This window comes from Malaya genurostris, chromosome 3 (assembly GCF_030247185.1).
Source record: "Malaya genurostris strain Urasoe2022 chromosome 3, Malgen_1.1, whole genome shotgun sequence".
NCBI classification, from domain to species: Eukaryota; Metazoa; Arthropoda; class Insecta; order Diptera; family Culicidae; genus Malaya; species Malaya genurostris.
The window spans coordinates 114,227,038-114,251,163 of NC_080572.1; the positions used below are offsets into that span (position 1 = coordinate 114,227,038).

At 37.6% G+C, this 24,126-nt stretch overlaps 1 protein-coding gene and 1 pseudogene across 11 annotated transcripts in view; one reads left to right on the forward strand and one right to left on the reverse strand.

Moving 5' to 3' along the window:
- Window positions 1-24,126, forward strand: part of LOC131434665 (uncharacterized) — a 49,508-nt gene that overhangs the window by 18,104 nt on the left and 7,278 nt on the right. For 10 of the 11 annotated variants that reach the window (XM_058601626.1, XM_058601625.1, XM_058601630.1 and 7 more), the window contains one exon: window positions 18,108-18,961. In XM_058601626.1, the coding sequence (XP_058457609.1) occupies window positions 18,426-18,961 (536 nt within the window). In that variant the 5' untranslated portion in view covers window positions 18,108-18,425. Of the gene's footprint in view, window positions 1-14,967; window positions 15,022-18,107; window positions 18,962-24,126 lie in introns of those variants that run through there. The other variant, XM_058601631.1, reaches the window with a different exon arrangement.
- On the reverse strand, window positions 18,972-22,420 carry LOC131434664 (zinc finger protein 62 homolog; annotated as a pseudogene).

Genomic DNA, 24,126 nt, shown 5'->3' on the forward strand with positions numbered 1-24,126 from the left:
AGGTGGCGTTAGCAGTTCAACATAAACTGCTGACGCACTGATGAGCTGAATGCGAAACGTAAAAATAAAAATAAGATTTTATACGATTTTTACATCGTATTTAAAACGACGGTGTAATTTTTTGTGGAATCCGAAAATATTCAATATTTTTTGTAAGACCACATAACCTTTCTTTTTAACCAAAGTTTGTGAAAATCCTTCAAACCATCGCTGAGAAAAGTGAATGGAATCCATTTGGGAAAACATGACCACTCTTTCCGGGAAACCGGGAACCAGGATGGTCGCAATCGGCTTACTGATAATTACTACAGATTGGAATAGTTTTGAAGCCAGTTCAGAGAATTTTTGTTTTTTTTGTTTCGCCCGTTTAAGTGATGATATAAAATTTTCTACATACTTTACACTATAATTCTGGGACCGGAAGCAGGATTCGAAAGAAATAGAGGAATTCCATATGGGAACAAGAGACCTATCATTTGAACCTAAGATGTGACAACTATTCTATGATTTAAGTGTTTTTTTCCTGATCAAATTAAGTACCTCTATAAACAATACGACCATCAAAATAACAAACCATTCAATGCTCTGCTGAGAACTAGAATTAAACTTATTGTTTTCACATTCCAAAGTGATGAAGTGGTGCTCAACGTTTCTGAAAATAAAACGCCCTGATATTGTGAATCATCATCATCATAAAGCTGATTACAAGTGGACTGATTTCTTAAATCAATAAATGTCATACTTTCTTCAGAAATGGTTCTGGAATTAGCGTTTCGTTCTGCGTTGACATTTAGAGTTTTACAAAGATTAAAAATAAATTTCACATACACTTGTTTGTGTAGTCCTACATCAAAAATTTCCAATATGATGTTGAATACTATCTCGACAGATTTATTGGTTTGCATATGTAATTCTCCACATTCTTGTATAGTTCCAGTTGCAGTCTACGGATTCTAGTTATCTGCTATCATTTAAACGATCAATAAAACGAATCATTTGACAAACGTGAATGATAAGAGAATCGATTTTGAACTCATTTCTTTTAATTCAAGGGGACACCGAGGGAAAACTTGAATTCACTCTCCCAAATGATTCAGTATACAACAGAGTGATGGATAGATAGTCCCAAGAGAATGTCCTGACCTATTATTGTCATCACAGATTGTGGTAGCTTTCTATTCTTCCCCGAGGGACTATTTTTGATTCATGCAAATATATAATGCAATCATACTACAAGAGCTCAGCTGCTATCAAATGAATGCTGTAAGGTTAAATGGTGCCGTTTGAAGCTCAACCCCAAGGAGATGGACCGCATGAATCTGTCTCACTGATCCAAAGCGTGGGAGTAGCATAAATTGCATTATCTACATGGTAGCTGGTACGGCATTAGACGAAGGTTGACAATTAAATTGAATCTGATGCGATGCAGTCTCTTTTCACCCAAAGTGCATTATGCAGCCGTGTTCTGTTATATTAAAGGGGATATGTTCTTAAGTAACAATCAAGTTTAAAAGCACGAAAAGCTCAACAGGTTAAAAATTATAAGCGTTCCTCTGTTAAGGCTTCGTGCAATTACACTCCTTTGTCCTTGTATTGTAGACTGAGTCGAATGGGTAGTGGCACTTTGCCAATAGTTTCATATCCAGGTCATTTAGAAGTGATGAAGAATACGAAGCTACTTCAATGTTTTTTTTGGCAACAATTGTAGGTGTTCTCTATTCAGCGCTTTCATCTTCTCTGTCACATTAAAATGTTGCGAAGTTTTTCATTGCTCTAAGCATTTTTGGTAAAATAACTGCACTGTTCTTAGTTTTTGAGCAAATATTCACAGTTTATAGTTGTAGTAAATCAGGCGTCTTAAGGGGCGGGTAGGGTCTAACACTTTTGAAAAATCATTTTTTTTTTCTTTGTATTCTCTTATAACGGGTGATTTTTTAAGAGCTTGAGAACTTTTTTAAACAATAAAACGCATAAAATTTGCAAAATCTCATCGGTTCTTTATTTTAAACGTTAGATTGGTACATGACATTTACTTTTTGAAGATAATTTCATTTAAATGTTGACCGCGGCTGCGTCTTAGGTGGTCCATTCGGAAAGTCCAATTTTGGGCAACTTTTTCGAGCATTTCGGCCGGAATAGCCCGAATTTCTTCGGAAATGTTGTCTTCCAAAGCTGGAATAGTTACTGGCTTATTTCTGTAGACTTTAGACTTGACGTAGCCCCACAAAAAATAGTCTAAAGGCGTCAAATCGCATGATCTTGGTGGCCAACTTACCGGTCCATTTCTTGAGATGAATTGTTCTCCGAAGTTTTCCCTCAAAATGGCCATAGAATCGCGAGCTGTGTGGCATGTAGCGCCATCTTGTTGAAACCACATGTCAACCAAGTTCAGTTCTTCCATTTTTGGCAACAAAAAGTTTGTTAGCATCGAACGATAGCGATCGCCATTCACTGTAACGTTGCGTCCAACAGCATCTTTGAAAAAATACGGTCCAATGATTCCACCAGCGTACAAACCACACCAAACAGTGCATTTTTCGGGATGCATGGGCAGTTCTTGAACGGCTTCTGGTTGCTCTTCACTCCAAATGCGGCAATTTTGCTTATTTACGTAGCCATTCAACCAGAAATGAGCCTCAGCCTTTGTCGATAAAAAAGCGGATTTTCTGCCAACTTTTCTAGGGCCCATTCACTGATTTGCAAGCGTTGCTCGTTAGTAAGTCTATTCATGATGAAATGTCAGAGCATACTGAGCAAATAATAATGCATGAAAATCATAACCTCAAAAAATCTGAGCAAATACTAATGCATGAAAATCCTAACCTCAAAAAAATCACCTTTTACTTTAACTATACTGCTTTGATTTGTTGACTTCTGATTAGTCTGGGCAGAGATACAGTGGACACCGCAAATCATAATTTCTAAAAACCGTCCACAAAAATACTTTTTACCGGCTTATTTACCGGTGTTTTGTTTTCAACTGTTGGACCCTACAAACTTCCGCCCTAAATTCATTGATAATGTCTGCTTCTAGTTAACTATTAGTTTTCATTTCGATCAATCATTTCGTGCTGTATGGACAAAGCCCGAAGTATGGGTTCGTCAGTATACTTAAATGACATTTTTGATGATGGTGATGATTATGATAATGACCGCTCACCTTTTCAATGATTTGACCTAGACCATATTTCTATAACATTAAAAACTAATGTAGAAGTAAAGAAAAATGATCCGAATACTATCAAATATGTGCAATGCAATGAATAATTTAAAAAAAAAACGATCAATTCTCATTGTCTCACCGTCGACATCAAAAGTTTCAGTTTCATAGCCGCGAGACAAACTACTAGATATCGATTATCGAACACTCAAGACACTATTGATCATACAAAATCATGCACTACATCAACATCAACAATATACCATATGAAAAAGAAATTTAAAATAATTTATACCTGTATTCCGCCCACTAATACTAATCGTCATTGGGACGATCATTGCAGTAATAAATGCCCCAATAATTAAAAATTAGTTTGTTTAATTAATTGGCGACTTTACTTTAAATCAAATACAAATTAATAAATCGTTAAAAACAATTGCGGTCAGATTTTCCGTAATAATCTGCTTCTGATAGTGAAAGTGTGTTTGCGGTCTGATGAATAGAGAGGATGTTTGGATATAAGGTACCGGTCGTGAGGCGGCTAGGATTTAGATCATTGTTCGATGCACGCTTAGAAGCTCGGTGCTGTTGTAGAACTGTGTCTACCACAACGCAGGGTTGCGGAAATGATAAACGTGTAGGCACGGATTGCATAAGAACGCAGATTCGAGTCCTCTCTCTGAGCGTACCCTTTTCAAAATATCATTTTTTCTGTGACTTTCTTATTTATTTGGCTTCTTCAATGTATGTTTCCATTCAGTCATTGCAAAACTGAATTAAAACCTGTTTCAGTCTACCTGGTGGTGTAGTGTAATTATGACTCTCAAATCACTCATATTCTCATTTACTACAATTTAGCATTCTTCGATTTTTTTTGTTTATTTACGACTTTTTACAAATTACAAAGATTACAAATAACATTTCCCCCTGGTTTTCCTGAATCGGAAGTGAGTTCCAAACAAAGAAAATATATCAAAAGCTGTCTATTTTTATATACGTTGACCTTTTATTTGAGGCTAAGTTCGTGAAAATCGACTTAGTTCACAGTTCAAAAAATTCTTGTGATTTTACATCATATAAGATGCACATAAATGGAGCGTCATATTCCACACAAATTCCTTTTAAAGAACATGTAAAAATTTGTGATTTGAAAATAACATGTCTTGAATTCGAATGCAATAAAAAAAAAGCGTAAGATCGAAGGCAGCAGCGCGACTTGAACCGAGAAACATTAGATCACAAGCACATCAGTTACTCGATTGAACCGCAGAGCTCAAATCTGTTCATTGGATAATTGATAAATATAAATCATACAGCGGAACTTGGTAGCTGAGTGGTAATTACACTCGGAGCATGTAAAATTCTGTGCAAGTGGAATATTGCGTCATTTTAAAAATTAACTACACACTTTTTTTTGTTTCAATTATAGAGGTTTTAACATTAAGGTAGCGCTTCGCCGTGGTCACGGGAGTTCGCTGCCTATCCCGGGGTTTTACGCACTTTACCTAAAATTGTGAGAAAACGGTAAAGAAAACGGAAATTCCAAGAACATACGATTCTAGATAATTAATTTTTCTATCGATTCGTATATAAACTGTGCCTGATAAACGTTTTTATCGAAAGATTTCGTGCGAGTTTTAAAAATAAATGAGTTTTTCCTTATTCTTTCGCACGCACACAATGTCAACGCATGCATTGGGGTGTGAAAAATGCCACATGCGGTAGACGCTAACAACATTTCTTTTGTTTTCGTTGTCCGTTCTCTCTGTGTAAACGTTGAATAAAGATGAGTAGAAAATGTAAGTAAGTGTTACTACTTTGTAAAATAATTTCTATTCATGTTTCAGTAGAACCAGAAATCAGTAATGATTTTCATCGCTACTAGCTTTGAAGCTTTGTTGAAAACGTAGCACATCCCTACATATGCGAGTTGTTTATAGCGGGAAATGGAAAAAAGAAAACAAAAGGTTTAACAAAACTCGCACGAAATCTCGCGAAAGAAAAGCTTTCTAACTAACATTTTTCGCCAAATGCATAGTAAAATCATTTACCTACAATCGTATGTTTTTGATTTTGCGTGAATCGGGTTAGTATTGGAGAAATTTGCAATTTAGAGTGAAATTTCAGCGACAAAGCAAGAGGAAGCAGTGAGTTGTCTCGCTTCGACTTGACCACGGCGAAGCACTACCTTAATGTCATTCGCCTCTTCGGGCTAGAAAAACTTTCTGACCCTATGTGCGGGGTTGGGAATCGAACCCAGGCGGGCTGCGTGAAAGGCATCGACTTACCCATCACGCTATACCCGTCCCCGAACTGCACACTTAAAAAATGTTACATCTTTATAGATGCACGTAAAAGGAGCGTCGTAATGCACTTACATTCACACTACAAAGCATTCAAAGATAAGTCATATCATTAACTTCACAATTGTTTTAGCTGAAACTCACATCGATACAGACGCAATATTTATGTTTACATGTTAGTAAATGTAATATTGTGCCATCACCGAAGAAATTACGGCATACTTGAATTTACGTCAAGCGTAAATTTCATTTTTTCTAAGAGTGTAGTTGTGAATTGTATCGTTTGTAGAATTCTGTCACCTGTAAAATTCATTTTTTTTTGTTTCTTTGAAAATGAAGAGAGTTTTGTTTTTGAGTTTTCGACTACTATTTTCGGTACTTCCGAAACCGGGAACTAGGTACCGGAATAACTGAGATCTAGCAACTAGCATAACATATAAATTAAACCAGTTTTGAACCAAATATAGACGGATTTTTTCTTTTTTTGTATTATCGCTCTATATGACAGGTTGCAATTTCATACACACTACCCTGTATTTCTGGATCCTAAGCCGATTAAAATCTGCATTTACTTATGGAAACATAATACTTTTCATTTGAATCTGAGTTTGCGAAGATCGATTTAGCCGCTTAGTTGAGAAATTGGTGGGATTTCCGGTTTGGAGCAAACGAGCACTTTCCGGTACTTCCGGATCACTTTACCCCGTAATTCCGAAATCGGAAGTCGGCTACAGATGAAATTGAATTGGAACTTTTGGGACTATAAGTCCTTTAATTTGAATCTAAATTGAAGAAAATCGATTAGGCGGTCTCTGAAACAATCCAGTGAACTTTTTTTAATTTTTTCACATTTTACCCCGTTAGTCCCGAACCGGAAGTTCGAGCCGGGTAAAATTCAATAGAAAGCAATGGAATCAAAAGACCCTTCATTTGAATCTTAGTGTATGAAAATCGGTCCAGCCATCTCCGAGAAATTTGACACATTTTTATTACATACACACATGCACGGGCACACGATTGCACAGACATACCATTCCACTAACACTAGGAATCATTCCAGGTCGGGAATCGAATATACAACCACCAACACTTAATAGCCCTAACCTTTCTGAAAAACTTTTACGAGAAAATTGACTTCCGAAGAGTTGTCAAGCTAATTATGGCGCACAATTTTGTAGTACGATTTGTCCTTTGCCTCAAAATAGGCCTCAGTTTCAGCGATTACCCTTTCATTGCTTCTAAATTTAATTGCCATCAGAGGCGATACAGCGATTATAGCGATCTTCCAACTTTTCGATACAATTTTTGTAGTACGATTTGTCCTTTGCCTTAAAATAGGCCTCAGTTTCAGCGATTACCTCTTCATTGCTTCTAAATTTTTTACCAGCGAACATTCTCTTGAGGTCTGAGAACAGGAAAAAGTCACTGGGGACCAAATCTAGAGAATACGGTGGATGAGGGAGCAATTCGAAGCCCAATTCGTTCAATTTCGGCATGGTTTTCATCGACTTGTGACACGGTGCATTGTCTTGATGAAACAAAACTTTTATTTTCTTCAAATGAGGCCGTTTTTTTTAAATTTTGTTCTCCAAACGCTCTAATAACGCTATATAATAGTCACTGTTGATGGTTTTTCCCTTTTCAAGGTAGTCGATGAAAATTATACCATGCGAATCCCAAAATACAGACGCCATAACCTTACCGGCCGATTGTTGAGTCTTTCCACGCTTTGGGTTCGGTTCATCGCGTGCAGTGCACTCAGCTGACTGTCGATTGGACTCCGGAGTGAAGTGATGGAGCCATGTTTCGTCCATTGGTATATATCGACGAAAAAAGTCGGTTTTATTTCGATATAACAGCTCCAAACACTGCTCAGAATCAACAATTCGTTGTTGTTTTTGATCGATTGTGAGCTCACGCGGCACCCATTTTGCACAAAGCTTTCTCATATCCAAATATTCGTGAATAATATGTCCAACACGTTCCTTTGATATCTTTAGGGTGTCAGTTATCTCGATCAATTTCACTTTACGGTCATTGAAAATCATTTTGTGGATTTTTTTCACGTTTTCATCGGTAACAGCCTCTTTTGGACGTCCACTGCGTTCATCGTCTTCGGTGCTCATATGACCAGTACGAAATTTTGCAAACCACTTACGAATTGTTGCTTCGCCCGGTGCAGAGTCTGGATAACACTCATCAAGCCATATTTTGGTATCGGCGACACTTTTTTTCATCAAAAAGTAGTGTTTCATCAACACACGAAATTCCTTTTTTTCCATTTTTTCACAATAACAAAAGTAGCTTCACTCAAAATGCAATATCTCACAAACTAATAATCAGGCAGCTGTCAAATTTATACACGTATCTTTTGAAGGTTGGTACTAACTGAAAATGGTATGGATTTAATTCTAATGTCGCCCTCTCATAGAAACGATACGAACTTTTCTGCCGATCTGTTAGTTAGCAACATTCAAACAGTTATTACTCTAAAATGGCTTAATATTTTGCAAAGTGTTTTGCGGTGACATTGGTTTCGGTACGGTTTATTGTTTCAATGACGATTCGAATTGATCCGGAAATGCGAAAGAAAGTTCTGCACACTTGGTGCTCAGAAAGTGGTGGCACGTACAACGAAATTGCAAAACGGGTGAACGTGCACCACACCAATATTATCGAGAAGTTCGGTAAGACCCTTTCCATGAAGGATTTGCCCCGATCCGATAGGAAAACGGACTCCAGCCAGCCCGGCCGGGACTTAAAAGTGGTTGAGTACATCAAGAAAAACTCATCGGAGTCGACGCGGGATTTGGCCAAGCAGTTCAACACCAGAATCGGGATGATTCAACGGATCAAAGTTCGGAACTCCCTGAAAACGTACAATAAACAGAAGGTGTCGAAAAAGTCCCTGGTACAGCAAGCTCAGGCCAAAACAAGAGCCCGAAAACTGTATAACCGGATTCTACAGAATAAAGACGGATGCATCCTGATCGACGACGAAACCTACGCCAAGGAAGACTCTCGAGCGCTGCCCGGACCGCAATATCATACGAAATCGGTGTACCAGGACCTGGACGACGCTGACACCACGGTGGCGATGGAAAAGTTTGGGCAGAAGGTGTTGGTCTGGCAACCATTGTACCTGTGGTTTGCGGTCGTCGATTTTCTTCACGAAGGGCACAATTAACGCCAAGGTGTACGAGGAAGAATGTTTGAAGAAGAGAATGCTGCCACTGTACAGAAAGCATAAGGCTCCTCCTCTCTTCTGGCCGGATTTGGCTTCAGCCCACTACGTCAACTCCGTTCTACAGTGGTTGTCAAAAATAATGTACAATTCGTGGAAAAGGACATCAACCGACCGAACTGCCTGCCACCAGGAAAGTCGCAAAAGTAACTGTGCAAAATTTAATGAAGAATGTCAAGTCCAAAGTGCGAGCGTTTCACAGAAACTAGGATTTTCATCAATATAATCAGTGAAATGCATAAAAATGTAATTTTTCTACAATATATCGAAAACTGATGTCAAACTAGTTTTTTTCGCTTTTTTATTCAATAATCAATGTTGCTAACTACGTTTCGATACACTCCTTAGCTCTCTCTTTCGCACGATTTACGCTTTATATGTGTGTTCTATACTTCTCGCCCGATCGTGTGAATGATACGATAATTATCGAACAGCATCTGGCCTCGCTTTCGATGATTGTAGATCAAATGAACCTGAATGATAAAATCGTTATATCAGGTGATTTCAATATTCCCGGTATTAAATGGACTCGCAGCTCATCCAGATATTTATATCCTGATTCTACGTGCTCTTCTAAAATATCTACAACATTGCTTCTCTTAGACGGCTATAGTAGCGCTGGCTTAGTTCAACTAAACAGAAATTACAACAGCAATAAGGAGTGTATCGAAATTTTTTCTTTCAAATAATGATAAAAAACGATATTTAATCAAACTAAAAATTGCTCCTTTATTGTACGAGGTTAAACTTGAGGATAATGAAAACCGGATGAAATTTAAGTTGCTCCTTCACGAATTTTCGAACTTTTGATCGAACACTCTTCTTCAAGTTCTGGACAAGCGTTGCATCGCATTTTGTGGACGCTTGAGCCCAAATATTTTTGAACTCCTGCATGTTCCCAGCTGCTTTACCAGTCCTCTTGAAGACCCTCTTCACAATTGCTCAGTAACGTTCGATGGGTCGAAGCTGAGGGCAATTTGGTGGATTGATATTTTTCTCGACGAAATTTATACCTTTTTCCGCAAGCCAATTAAGAGTGGATTGGACACAGTGAGCCGACGCTAAATCCGGCCAAAACAGTGGAGGTGTACTATGCTTCTTATATAAAGGCAGCTATCTCTTCTGGCGACACTCAGACCAATAGATTTCTGCATTTATAGATCCGGTAGTGTATAAAATGGTTGAGTTTAAACCACAGGAACATATTGCTTGCCATACCAGTACCTTTCGACCGAATTTCTCCACTTGAATCGGCTTGTCCGCATCGCTCACATCCTCCCCAACGACGACAGTAAAGTATTGTGGACCTGGAAGGGTTTTACAGTCCTCCCGTACATAAGTCTCATTGTCCATCAAAATGCCTGCATCAGGACACTGCAAAAGACGGGAATACAATTTCACGGCCCTTGTTGCTACTCGCTTCTTCTGTTCTACACTTTGTTTCGAGATTTTCTGCTTCTTGTAGGTCTTCAGGTGATTTCGCCTCTTGATACGCTGGATCATTCCGACACTCGTTCCTGCTTTTTTTGGCCAAATCACGTATTGACATTAACTTGTTCTTCGTGAATAGAGATACCACTTTCTTGTCCAGTTTCGGGCTGGAAGAACCGGGTTTTCTGCTTATTTCTGGTAGCTCATCCAAAGAATAGTTTTCCCCAAACCTATTAATAATGGTTTTAACACTGGCATGATGAATTCCAAACCGCTTCGCCAATTTTCGCATAGTAATACCCTTCTTACTTAGCCATGTGTCCAAAACCTTAATTTTCACTTGCTTTTCAATACACGACATTTTAAAAGCGCAGAATTTCAACCGCACAAACAAGTAACGAAAGCTGTCAGCTAAACGCACCGCATTCCGTGATCTGAGCATAAAAACCATCACAAACACATGCGTACAATACAAATGTATGTGGATAGCTTATTTTCGATAACTCCTTAAACGTATGCTTGATCTTTGTTTTGTCAGTCAAGATTTAATTAACGACTGTGCCGTTATCATTGCTCCATCAGTTCTTGTCAAATCATGCCGTCATCATCCTCCGCTTCAAATTACTCTAGCTTGAGCGACCATCCCTGGTTGCTACTCCGTTACTGATCGGGATTAGCTGAAATTGTACAGGGAATTCCTAGATGATCTAACCTGGGACTGGTAAATCATCCTTCAATGTACAATCTTCTGGTAACCTCAGAATTCATTGATCAGTACCGGCGCCGGCCAGGCCCGAACGTAGATCGTCTAAGGAATGGGATGTTAGTCCAACACTTGTTGTTACTAGAGGCCGTATATACCACTGCGCACTCCACAAGTGTCACGGGAGAAGGTTATTTGTCAGTATAAATTTCAGTAATGGTAGTATTTGCGTGCACCCTAGTACGTTGTGGTTTCAAGATGCTCGGATGCATCACTCAACTCACTGGGTTCCCGAGTGAAAGTTTCAACAATATCCGATACTGAAGTCCCGAGGAATCTTGACTCACAGTTCTTATTCGTGGAAACTGAGGGAAAAATTTCGATACTATCGCGTAACGAATAAAAACTTCCCTATTTTTTTTCAAATGGAATTACTACGAAATAAACGAGTGAATAGGATTTAGACAAAATAGTTGATTAATTGTAGTGACATATTCTAAAAATTTTTATGATATCATTTTAAATCACCAAATATCAAGTCAACAGATTTCACACGCGACTTGATTGTTTATTATTTCCGCTTTATTATTAAAATTATTTATTACAATTATTAATTGGTTATATTGGTTGATCTGGGCAGCCGGCTATCGAGAGAAAATTATTAATTTATCAAACAAAGAAGTATTTTTTACTATAATATTAGGAAATTGGCGCAATAGTTGATTTTTATCATTCAATTCATAATCTTGATATATATTGGTTAAGCAAGCAATAACATAGAAGAAGAAAACATACCAAATAAAACTTCTATCCAAAGCTAGTCGCAAATTGATAAGTTGATTGAAGAGATAAGTTAGTAAAATAGAGTAATCAGAAGTGAAACGTTGAAAATATCTAATAACTGAAAGGAAAAAGGAACTCCAGCTATTGTCGCCTTTTACGACAGGAAGCTGGAACCCAGTGGATCTATTGTTGGCTCATTTTTTCCGCCGAATTCCACACGGCATCTAGGCTGGTACTGTCCTGAGAAAGATAATAGGTACTATCAATCTCCAAAAGGAACCCCAGCCCCTCCTCCGCTTCAAATTGCTCTAGCGGTATATAAACCTGTTTCATTCGAAAATCTAACAGAGACGACTTATTACGATTACAAGAAAGCAAACTTCAACGCAATGAATCAGTTTCTATTTTCATTAAACTATTTTATGGTGGAAACTATGCGGCTGCATCATTGACTAATATAATCTCATATTCTATTGATCAGTTCGTACCTAAAAGAAAATGTCATAAACCAGTTTAACCTCCTTGGTCTAATCCAACCCTTAAGTAATTAAAGAGCGCTAAGAGATCTGTCTTGAAAAACCTCACGAGCGGCACCAAAGGCTTTTTGGATTTTTCTTTAAATTACGTTGAACTCGAAGAAGGTGGGTATTGTATAATGATCTGTACAGACGTTTATATCGATTATTAAGATACACATAATGAGACCTCAGATGTAGAGTTATCTGAGGTCTCATTATGTGTATCTTAATAATCGATATAAATGTCTGTACAGATCATTATATGTACAATACCCACCTTCTTCGAGTTCATCGTAATTTAAAGAAAAAACCAAAAAGCTTTTGGTGTCATGTTAATGAACAACGTAAAGAAACAGGACTGCCTACTCATATGTCGCTCGAGAGGTTAAATCATCCACCTTGCCTGATACCTACAATCTATTTCAAAGGCACTTCAGTAGCGTTTTCTCCGATGAGATCCTCAGCAGCTTCGAAGTATCTAAAGCGATAAACAACGTTCCTCTTCGTTCCCCTGTTGGACCGCACCATACTATTACACCGACTATGATAAGTAAGGCATGCTTTAAATTAAAACGCTCTACAAACGCAGGACTTGATGGTATTCCTTCAATAGTACTGAGAAATTGCTTGGATAGCCTCGTCTCACCACTGACTATGCTGTTCAACATGTTCCTCGAGTTGGGAACATTTCCTGACCTCTAGAAAAAATGTTACATTTTTCCGGTTTTTAAGAAAGGCACCAAATCAGATATTACAAATTACCGTGGAATAGTCTCCCTATGCGCTGTTTCCGAGTTATTTGAAATCATTGTTCTCGACTTCATAACTCATAAGTGCAACGACTATATATCTGAAAATCAACACGGATTTATGCCTAAACGGTCAACATCTACTAATTTAACAACTTACACATCTTTTATCATGCAATCCATGCAATCTCGTCTACAGGTAGACGCTATCTACACTGATTTCTCAGCGGCATTTGATAAAATAAATCATCAAATAACAATTGCTAAACTTGACAGACTTGGCTTTGGTGGTTCTTTACTGGATTGGATGCATTCATATCTTACTGGTCGATAAAAATAGGAAACTGTACAACATCACCGTTTCTGGAGTACCTCAAGGAAGTCACTTAGGACCTTTGAACTTCTTACTGAAATGTTTCAAACTATTATTTGCGGATGACTTCAAACTCTACCATTTGGTAAAAGAACAAGAAGATACACACTTTCTGCAAGCTCAATTGAATACATTCGTGGAATAGTGTCACTCCAACAAGATGGTATTAAACGCCTCTAAATGCTCCGTCATATCATTTTCCCGCAGGCACTCAGTAATAAGATATGACTACAATCAGTGTTGGTGATTGCCGAAAATTTGACAGAAGCTGCTATATTACTATCTATATTGTATACAACATTTTCAATCCGGTAGAATATGCTACAAGAACTCGAGTCTATCAATGCATGAACCGTGAGAGAATTTTGCTACATTTCTTCGCTCAACTTCATACTCTGAGTATTTTACCCCCTGAAAAAAATTTACAGTCTGATAATGATCGTTGCTGTGTGGAATTTCCCAAGAGAGAATCGCAAGTTGACAATTATCGCAGAAAATCGAATCGATGATTCAACTTGATGATTCTCGTACTAGGTTGCAATATTTCAAAACCCTTGTGTGGAGCATTTACAGCTATTTTCATAGATACAACTTATACAAAGATTATATGCACATAGTTAGAATAAGCGGCAATAGTAAAATGATTCTATCGCAATTATCAACTGCCTGTAAAGAATAGGATCGCGAAACGAGAATAAGCGACCGTTTGTTGCTTCAAAGAGGATCCCCACAGCAGCGTGCTAACCTTCGATTCTCAGAAATGTAATCGAGAGAAATTCGCTCTCGCACTGGTGTCGATTCTATGTTAAATGAGCCATGCCGGGTTTTTGTTGTTGCGATGATTTCCGTTTCTCTTTGATGGCACCGATTCAATCGTGTGAAGAGTTGCCAGTGAACATTCTTTGATACGATAAAAGCCATCCTTGACTACAATCTTTCGCAAAATATTCTTGAGCGTGAATCGTTCGTGAAGGACTTAGGAGTTATTCTTGATGATAAACTTGATTTTAAGAATCACATTGACTACGTGATTTCGAAGGCATCGAAACTCTTATTGTGCACTAGTCCGAATATGCGGCTGTCGCTTGAATATGCGGCTGTCGTTTGGTCACCTCATTATCAAACTGATATTGATCGTATTGAAGCTGTTCAACGCAAATTCATTAGGTTTGCTCTCCGAAATCTACCATGGAGGGACCCATTAAACCTTTCAAGTTATAGTGATCGTTGCCGACTGATCGAACTGGATCCGCTGTGTATTCGTAGAAACGTCTACAAGGCTGTTTTTATCGCTGATTTAATACAATCACATATTGATTGCCCTGACCTCCTACGATTGGTCAACTTTGACATCCATCGTCGCAATCTTCGTACACATCCATTTTTACGAATCCCTCGTGCTAGAACTAACTACGGATATAATGAACCGTTTCTCAGTATGTGTCGTTTATTTAACAATTGCTCGCATGTTTTTGATTATCATCTCTCGCGTAATGCGATAAAACGCTTTTTCAGATTCGCCGAAACTAACCTGTTCGTCCTCCCTCTCATTTTCTCCGTCTTCCACCATCTTTTTGATCACTAATTAGATCTACATGCCGGTTCTAACCTCGTCGTTCGTTCTAACCTCACGCTCACTCACTGCTCCCTCAACTAACCTTCTTCTTCCATCTTCATATCCACTTTTCTATTCTATTTCACCTTTCAAGGAAGCTGCTCTGTAATGCTGTAATATTGTGTCATCAACTAGTTACAGGGTTAGTGGTTTAGCTTTAACTGTTAGTTTTAATTGTTAGTTTTAAACGTAAATGTATCTGTTGGATCATTGTAATCTGTTGATACAAAAGATGAGGAGGTTTTATGCCTACGAGATAGAGAGAGAGAGAGATTGCTATATTTCATCTCCATCGGGCTCTTCTCTGCTCCCCAAAAATAAATAAATAAATGAACGAAAATAAATAAATATCCCATGTATTAACCAAATTTTTGGCTCTTTATTATACGAGGCTGGATGTCAATTTAAAAAATACAAAACTAACCGCGTAACCCTTTTCTGTCGTAATATCGAATGCTTATAACTCAGTTATTAGTTGATGCAGGTAACGTCGTTTAAAGAGCAAGACTCTTTGCATGAGTATGAGTAATGTCAGCAATGTGTGCGTAAAAACAAATTCCGGCGTTTCTTTCTCTGATTTTAATCAATAAATCGTCCATATGATTGAAAAATAAACCAATCAGTTCATTATGCTTAAAATTGCATTTAAAAAAAAAGCGAAAATCTTAGTCTAAAACTCTTTCGTTTTTCTTAAAACTGCTCGAGAGAAATTATGTCAGTTTCAGCTTACTTCCACTGACACATTTGATTAGCAACAAACACATTCCTACATGGATTTCCTCTTGCAGAAATTATTGCGATATAAAGATTTACGTACCGTCTATAAGTAAACCCGCAGAATCCTTTAATTTAACACGCGAAAGGCAATGGATTTGGAATGTTATCGTGAAACGATTTATTTTTTCGGAAAACTGTTTTTGTAACAGAAAATATTTAGTTTTGTTTATTTTGTGTAGCGGAATCTAATACAAATGCCTTAAAGCAGTGTTCCTAACTTTTTTATTAAAGAATTAAAATCTGCATTCATAAAATGTAATCAATTTTCCTTCAAACGTTGGTGAAAAATTTATCAAAACTTATATTTCATCCATAATGTCAGGCTTAACATTCATTTTAAAATAAATGATTGTTAAAAAAGATTTTTTGAAACTCAATAGTGCTAGCCACTTTGATAAACTAGTTACACTGCATATATGAATACTTAGATCTATGACATACGTACCAAATAAAATGTGCGTAATACACAAATTACCAACACAAGTTAACTTGGTTTACTCTTGATCCTTAAGTACTTCAATTGCATACCATTGAAAAATTGGTTTGAATTGACCTATGTTTTCACGAGCCAATGACAGTCGCAATTAATGATGTCATTCTGGTGACCGACTGCCTCACCGCTGCCAGACATACACCTCAAATGATACAACCGTATCTAGCAGGATTTTTCCACATCGAAATCTTTGACATTTTCAGCGAAAGTGAAAAGATGAAAGCGTTTGGCTAACTAAATACAGGCGACTATGTTTTGCCAAATTGGATTTAACAGCCGTCACTGAATCAATTTTGGTAGCCTTCTGGTGGCCATGGCTGCCCAGGTAGCCAAATGGCCGTGCGGGTATCTATGATTTGTTGATGGGTTTGCCTCATTTAACTTGATTCGAAAAAGTTTTAAAATGTTTTAAATAAACGAGTAGTTTTTTTGTTAACGGGTTGTGTGCATACTCAAATCTCCATTTACATACGGTGGCGCGCAAATAGATTCAGTATAAAGTTGTGTTATGATGATAATCATAGATAATTCATTTTCATTAAATGTGGCTAAACACAATAAACTATCTCTGAGCATAATCTCTTTGACCCTATTATTGAACTCAACAATAATCGTGTAACCCATTTGAATAGTTAGAAATTGAATATTTTAGTCTAATCTTGCTTCCAAGAATCTCATAGAATGGATCCAGACCAAGTGTAGCAAAAACAATGCAAATCGTTATCCAGTATCAATTTGTTTGTTGTTCCGCCAGGAAATGATTCAAAAGATTCGGAACTTAGTACAAATAAGCTGCACAGATATATAGAATTATTACATGCAATAAAATATAGTACCAAAGATAAACTCAAGATAAGATAAGTGACGACAGAAAAAAGGTACGAAAACTTTGAAACTGTTCCAAAAACTAATTTAGGGGCTATGTACGGTGAACAACAAGCGATTTTCTAATACCGGTGTTTTTTAGGAGGTTTGTTTTTCCAATAGGGATTACTATATTGTCGGAAAGTTTTTTTTTTTGACAGTATAAAGTGACGTCTCTATTCAGTATTGTTTGGAAAATCATCTTGAATAGGTTAACTCCAGAACAAATTGGAAATTTATTTTCAAAATCAGTGTTCAGTTAAAACTGATTATAGCGCCAAATTCTGCGTTACCGTGAATGGATACAGAACCATGATGAATGAATTTTTGTTTCCAAATCTTGAAGATATGAATGTGAACGAAATGTGGTTTCAACAGGATGGTGTCTTTTGTCATACTGCGGCCGAAACAATCGACTTATTAAAATAAAATTTCAACGACAACATTATTTAGAGAAATGGACCAGTGGATTGGCCTCCGCGTTCGTGTGATTTGACACCACTTGATGGTTTTTTTTTTGATACGTGAAGTCATTTGTTTATGTGGATAAACCAACAACGATTGATGCTTTAGAAACCAATATTAAACATGTTATTGTTGAAATATGCCCTTCAAATCCTGATTGTGAAAAATAGTCGTGGCGGCCATATGCCCGAAATTATATTTAAATGTCAATTGCCAAGCAATTATTTACCAAATAAAGAAAAATTTAGCCATTTCATAATTAGGCATGTGTTTTACTTAAATTTCAAATCAGCAAGCTATTAAAAACACCCTTTGCCTTAAGCGGTTTTTCATCTCTTCAAGGTATAATTCGAATTTAACAAACATCGTTTCGATGGAGATTCCTATTCGTTTTTTCTACTGTCTCTATCGCTTTACAATTCTAAACTTTATGTATCGAATCTGTTGAATGAATGTACATTTAAGTATTGTATATTAGAAAAGGAATTACGATCGATCTATCACACGAAATTATACAAAAAACATACCTATGATGAAGGATTGACGAAATATTTAGATTGTAACTCTAATAGTACTGTTTTCCTTAGTATTCGAGATGTTATTTAAAATAATTCTTTTTCTTTTTTCAGTGATTTCGAAACTACAGCTGAAGGATGGACCATGAACCACGAGATGCAAAAATCAAACTGCGTTACCATACAAATAATGAATATATGGGGCTATATTGGATAGTATAACACAAATCATGGTTCCTTCAAACGAAAGCTCCAGCCGAAATCAGTGGTATCCCAAGAGTAAGAAAACGGAGTGTTGTCATTGAATTTCCCCGTGATTTGCATGTCCTGGAGACAATCAGTACCAAGCTTGATCACGTATCGTAGCAAACGTTAATTATATTCAGAGTATTGCCCGGACCCGACCCAGTCCACCAGTTGTACGCCGAGGAGATGCATTTTTGGATTGATAAGCGCTCGCAAGCTTGTGGTTTCGGTAGAGCACGGGTGGCTGCGTCTCTCTCTAGTGGTGGAGGGCTCGGTTTTGGGTATCCCCGGCGAATACCCAGAAAATCAATGGTTACCCCAATTCATCGGTTTCAAACGGTCGACTGTACCAGACCACATTCATATCGACAGCTGCAGCAACAACAACAACAACAACAACAGCAACAACAGCAGCAGCAGCAACAACAACAGCAGCAACAGCAACTATTACAGCAACAACATCATTCACAGTCTCAAAACAGCAGTAGCCATCATCAACAGCAACAACAGTCACATCAGGCTAGCAGTAATCAATCGCATATTCAGCATCATCAGGCTCAGTTGCATAGCAGTGGGCACTATAATCAGAATAATAGCATACTCCCAGCATCGACGCTCCATTCACAATCTCCATCTCAGACTCACCATCTGCTGCAACAATCGCAGCATCAGCAGCAGGCAAACAACTACCATGTACCAGTCGGAGTGAATCATATTTATAGGTACGTTTCTACTCTTTATCACAGTTATGAAAACAGCGTGATATCAGTATTGTTTAGAATGTGCTATCTTATCAACGATGCTGGTAAATGCAGCTCGACCTTTCGATAAACAAAATCGTGATAACTTAAATTGTGTTACTTTCTTGTTTTGTACCCAATATTTTTATAACTAGAAATTATCTCTTCGTTTTTTGAGATGAATTCATTGGAAGTTTTTCAATATACACCGTGAAATTACAAAAAAAGAGAGGGTGTTTTCAGAGACATAACCGGTTAAAGTTAATACGTATAAAAAGATTCATTCGATTTGAGGCTAAACGCTGTTGAGTGCATTTACATCGATTGCGGTAGAATACTAATCTTCAGACCTGCACTTCAGAATAAATTGGCTCAAATGGCACGTTCCCCTTGATATTTGAAGATTTGTGCCTTTTTTAAGGGAATTAAGTTCACGTTTTTATCGATTCGAACCACTGTGCATTCCTATGAAACAGTACAAGAACGTTCTAGTGCAGGATTGTCATCAAACTGCGCACCTCTGACAAACAATAATTTCAAGATTCAATACACCAATCCAATCTCCCAGTATATTTTTACGTACAGTAATTATATCGTTCCCTCACCTCCCTCACCGTGTGTCAAATCGCGCAGCGACTTCCTCGGCCCATTTCTTGTGAGTATACATATTCGAACTTGAATTAGAAGTCCTTGGGCAGTATGGACACTGATACAACACTACACCGGTGTGTGTTGCTTCGTGTTCCTTCAAACGAAGCTGAGTTTTGCATTCTTTGCCGTAGAAAGCACAGGTGAACAGAGGTCTGTTGGAATGGTGAAAATTTTTATGACCCATCAAAGCTGCTTCGTTGATAGATTCCTTGCCGCAAATATCTCACTTTACGGGTCCAGACGTGTCTTAGCAACGTCGTTTATGTCGCAAATAACTTTTCGTATTTATCAACCACCTATGAAATTTTTCACACTGAATCTTCAAACTGGCCAACCTTTCTTCCGTGTGCCTCAAACGGTGCTCGTCCAGAAGAGCCCGATGATTAAAATCTTTAGCGCAAATGTCGCTAACCCAATCGCACACTGCACCGTGCTTCTTCTGTAGATGTGCCCTCAGTTGCTGCGAGTTGGAGTAAGCCTTATTGCACTGTTCGCAGAAGTTGGTCTACCGTTCTTTGTTGACATGCCAATTCGTATGCTGCTTCAACAGATAGTCCTTCACGAACGCAGCGCCGCATATGTCACACTTGAACGGTCGCTCCGAAACCGGTGTATGAATCCACCATTTGTGGATTTGTAATCCCGAACTGTCCGCGTACGTTTTACCGCAGATCTCACACTTGAAATGGTCGGGATTCAAATGTCTCAGACAGTGTTCGTACAGCCGTTGACGCTTACCGAAGCGACGATCACAGCAAATGACCGCGTGTGTATTTATGTTATGAACTTTGAACGCGTGATAGGACAACTTGTTGAAAGTTTCCCCTATGGAGTCACATTTGGAACAATTTAAGGAAACGTATTTTTATAAGCTCATCTTGTTGGACTAAATCGTCAGCATTCCGCCTGCCCTTTGAGCTCGATGGTTTCGCTGACGATTCTTCGACAGACTGATCGAAAGAGTGCTGCTCTTCGATGTCTTCTCCGCCAGTATTCGGCACGGCAGACGAATTCTCTCCGAAAACATGGTGGCTCAGATTATGATTCTCAAGATTTCGGGCACTTAGAAAATGTTTTCCACAAACTTGGCAATGGTGATTCTTTTTCTCCACCTCTTCGTGCCACTTTATGTGACTGTTGAGCAAATCTTCCGCCGCGAATGCCTTCGAGCAGCGATCACACTTAAACTGTTTCTGGTCTTACGGTGTATGCACTTAAAACATATGATTCGCATAACTATGCTTATCCTTAAAAATGCAATTGCATTCCAAACAATGACTGTGATCATTTTTCATTGGTTCATAATTTTCAAATGTTCCACCAACCCGGTTTTTGTAGATCATTCCCGATTACAGCAAAATATGTACCCATACGTATCGTGAACTTTCTTAAAGTGTACCCTCAACCGATAGAAAGTTTTGAACGTTTCGGCCTTATCCAGTCCAGTTTCAGCGCACCGGTAACACGTTATATCCATGTGTTGTCTTATGAAAGCATTTAATTTCTCATTGTCTGACTTTTCCTTTCTCAGCTTTGTTCTGTTATGATTACGTCTTTTAACCAGCACCGACTTTTGCTTTCTGGCAGCAAGTCGTTTCGCCAGCGGAACATCCGAATCGGTTACATCGGAACCATTAGTACTTTCTTCACTTGAAGAGCTCGAACTCGATTCCTCACCATTGCCCTCGTTGCTAGTAGCACAATCGTCTTCATCGTTATCATCATATTCGTCAGTTCTGCTTCGCAATGTTTCACAATCGAAAGTCTTTTTCTCAGATTCTTGTTTGACAAACACTTCCTTCACATTTTCGCCGCTCACGTCGTCTCGTTCGGTGATGCAAAGAAAATTGTCCAATTTTCGAAGGCAAGTGAAACAACTTTCCAGCTCAGTCGAGGACATAACGCGTTGTGTTTTAATAAACTTACGAATTTAGTTTAGTTGCTTTTTACAGACCCATCTTGATAAAAAATCTAGAAGAAATTTTAGATCAGGATCGGGATCTGAATCAAACCGGTAATATGATGAATCCAGGTACAGGTGCAGATATAAGGATGGATTCTGCACCATACTCGATTCTGATATCTGTTTAGTGAGGGTGCTCAGAGGAATTTCGATAAACCGAAAGTCGCCATCTTGTATTTTAGAACCACCTCAAACATCGTTTTCCGACATCTACTCATCGATTCCGTTCCGAAAATACCCTGATTGTAAGGGTTTTCGAGGAGTATCAATTAACCGGAAGTCGCCATCTTGGATTTCAGAACCACCTCAAACATCATTTTCCGACATCTACTCATCAATTCCGTTCCGAAGATACCCATATTGCAAGGGTTTTCAAGGAATATCAATCAACCGGAAATCGCCATCTTGGATTTCAGAACCACCTCAAACATCGTTTTCCGATATCTACTCATTAACCCCATTCCGAAAATACCCATATTGTAAGGGTTTTCGATTAATATCAATCAACCGGAAGTCGCCATCTTGGATTTCAGAACCACCTCAAACATCATTTTCCGACATCTACTCATCAATTTCGTTCCGAAAATACCCATATTGCAATGGTTTTCGAGGAATATCAACAAACCGGAAGTCGCCATCTTGAATTTCAAAACTACCTCAAACATCGTTTTCCGACATCTACTCATTAACCCCGTTCCGAAAATACCCATATTGAAAGGGGTTTCATGGAATATCAATCAACCGGAGTCGCCATCTTGGATTTCCAAAATACCTCAAACATCATTTTCCGGAATCTACTCTTTAAACCCGTTCCAAAAATACCCATATTGTAGTAGTTTCAATTGAGTCGGAAATCGCTTTCGATGTATGTCAAACCCTCTTTTTACGAAGTAGGTTCGTAAAAAAAGTTTACGTTATTTGACATTTGGTTCGTTTAAATAGATTACGTTATTTGGGATTTGGTTCGTAAAAAGAGTTACGTAAAAAGAGGTAACGTATAAAAAGTGTTCGTAAACGGAGGTTTGGGTGTAATACAATACAATCTACTGTAATATACAATTTAACACAATTTAATATAATACAATATAATATAATATAATATAATATAATATAATATAATATAATATAATATAATATAATATAATATAATATAATATAATATAATATAATATAATATAATATAATATAATATAATATAATATAATATAATATAATATAATATAATATAATATAATATAATATAATATAATATAATATAATATAATATAATATAATATAATATAATATAATATAATATAATATAATATAATACAATACAATATAATATAATATAATATAATATAATATAATATAATATAATGTAATATAATATAGTAAAATATAATGCAGTATGATGCAGTATAATGCCATACAACATATTATATAATAACATAAAATAATGTAAGACGATAATACACTGAGGTCTTTTTTTATGCGGTCTTTTTTTGCGGTTTTTTTTACGCGACTTTTTATGCGAAATTTCAGAGTTATCCGGTTTTTTATGCTAATTTTCAGAGTTATGCGGTTTCCCTTCTGCGTTTTTTTTGTGCGAAGTTTCAGAGTTATGCGTTTTTTTTATGCGGTACGTAAGTTCGCATAAAAAAGACTTCAGTGTATATGAAATAATATGCTATGATACAATATAACAGTTAATGTCGCAGTGTAAGTTATGCTCTTCTTATAATAATATTAATAATAATAGTAATACATGATGTAATAAACAACAGAATTATATGTATGTCATTGCCGTTTCAACCTTCCGAGCGAACGGACGTGATTTGGATTTACTGCGAAAGCATTGAAAACCAGTTGTGTGTGTGATAAAGTGATCGGACGATATAGTGTGATAGACAATAGTGCTTTTTCCTCTGAGAGGTTTTTTTTTCGCATTATATAATAGAACAGTGCCTTATTGCGAGCGGTCGATCGAAACGGTACCGTTAGCCGATTATTGTTTCGCCGATCAAGGCCAAGTGTGAGGATTATAAACAAGCGGCCATTGTGTGAGGATTATAAATAAGTGTGCCTTTTCCTCTCGGAGGTTTTTTGCACATCATCAAAGCGGCGATACGCCGATCGACGAAGTCCAGCTTGGTGTCCCCCGTTGGATCTTAGTTAAGTACCTTTACTTCGTTTATTTTTATTTCTTTATTATATTTCCCCCCGAATCATTTGTTTTTGCGCGGAAGTAGTTCCGCTATGTCTAATTTAAAACCTGTCCCCCCCGCTCCCGATGTTCAAATGGAGACTTCCCTTGTCAGTAAAAAGTCCCGCATAAAGAGCTATCCTGATGGGCTCGCACTACCGGCCGGGCCTTACGCGGTCTATTTCCGGACCAAATCAAAGGAAAAAAAACTGAATATTTTAAAAATATCGCGGGACCTGAATTCGCGATATAATACCATAAAAAGTATAGATAGAATACGGCCAGACAAGCTCAGGGTCCTGTTTACCAGCTCAAAACAGGCTAATGAGCTTGTTCAAAATGATCCTT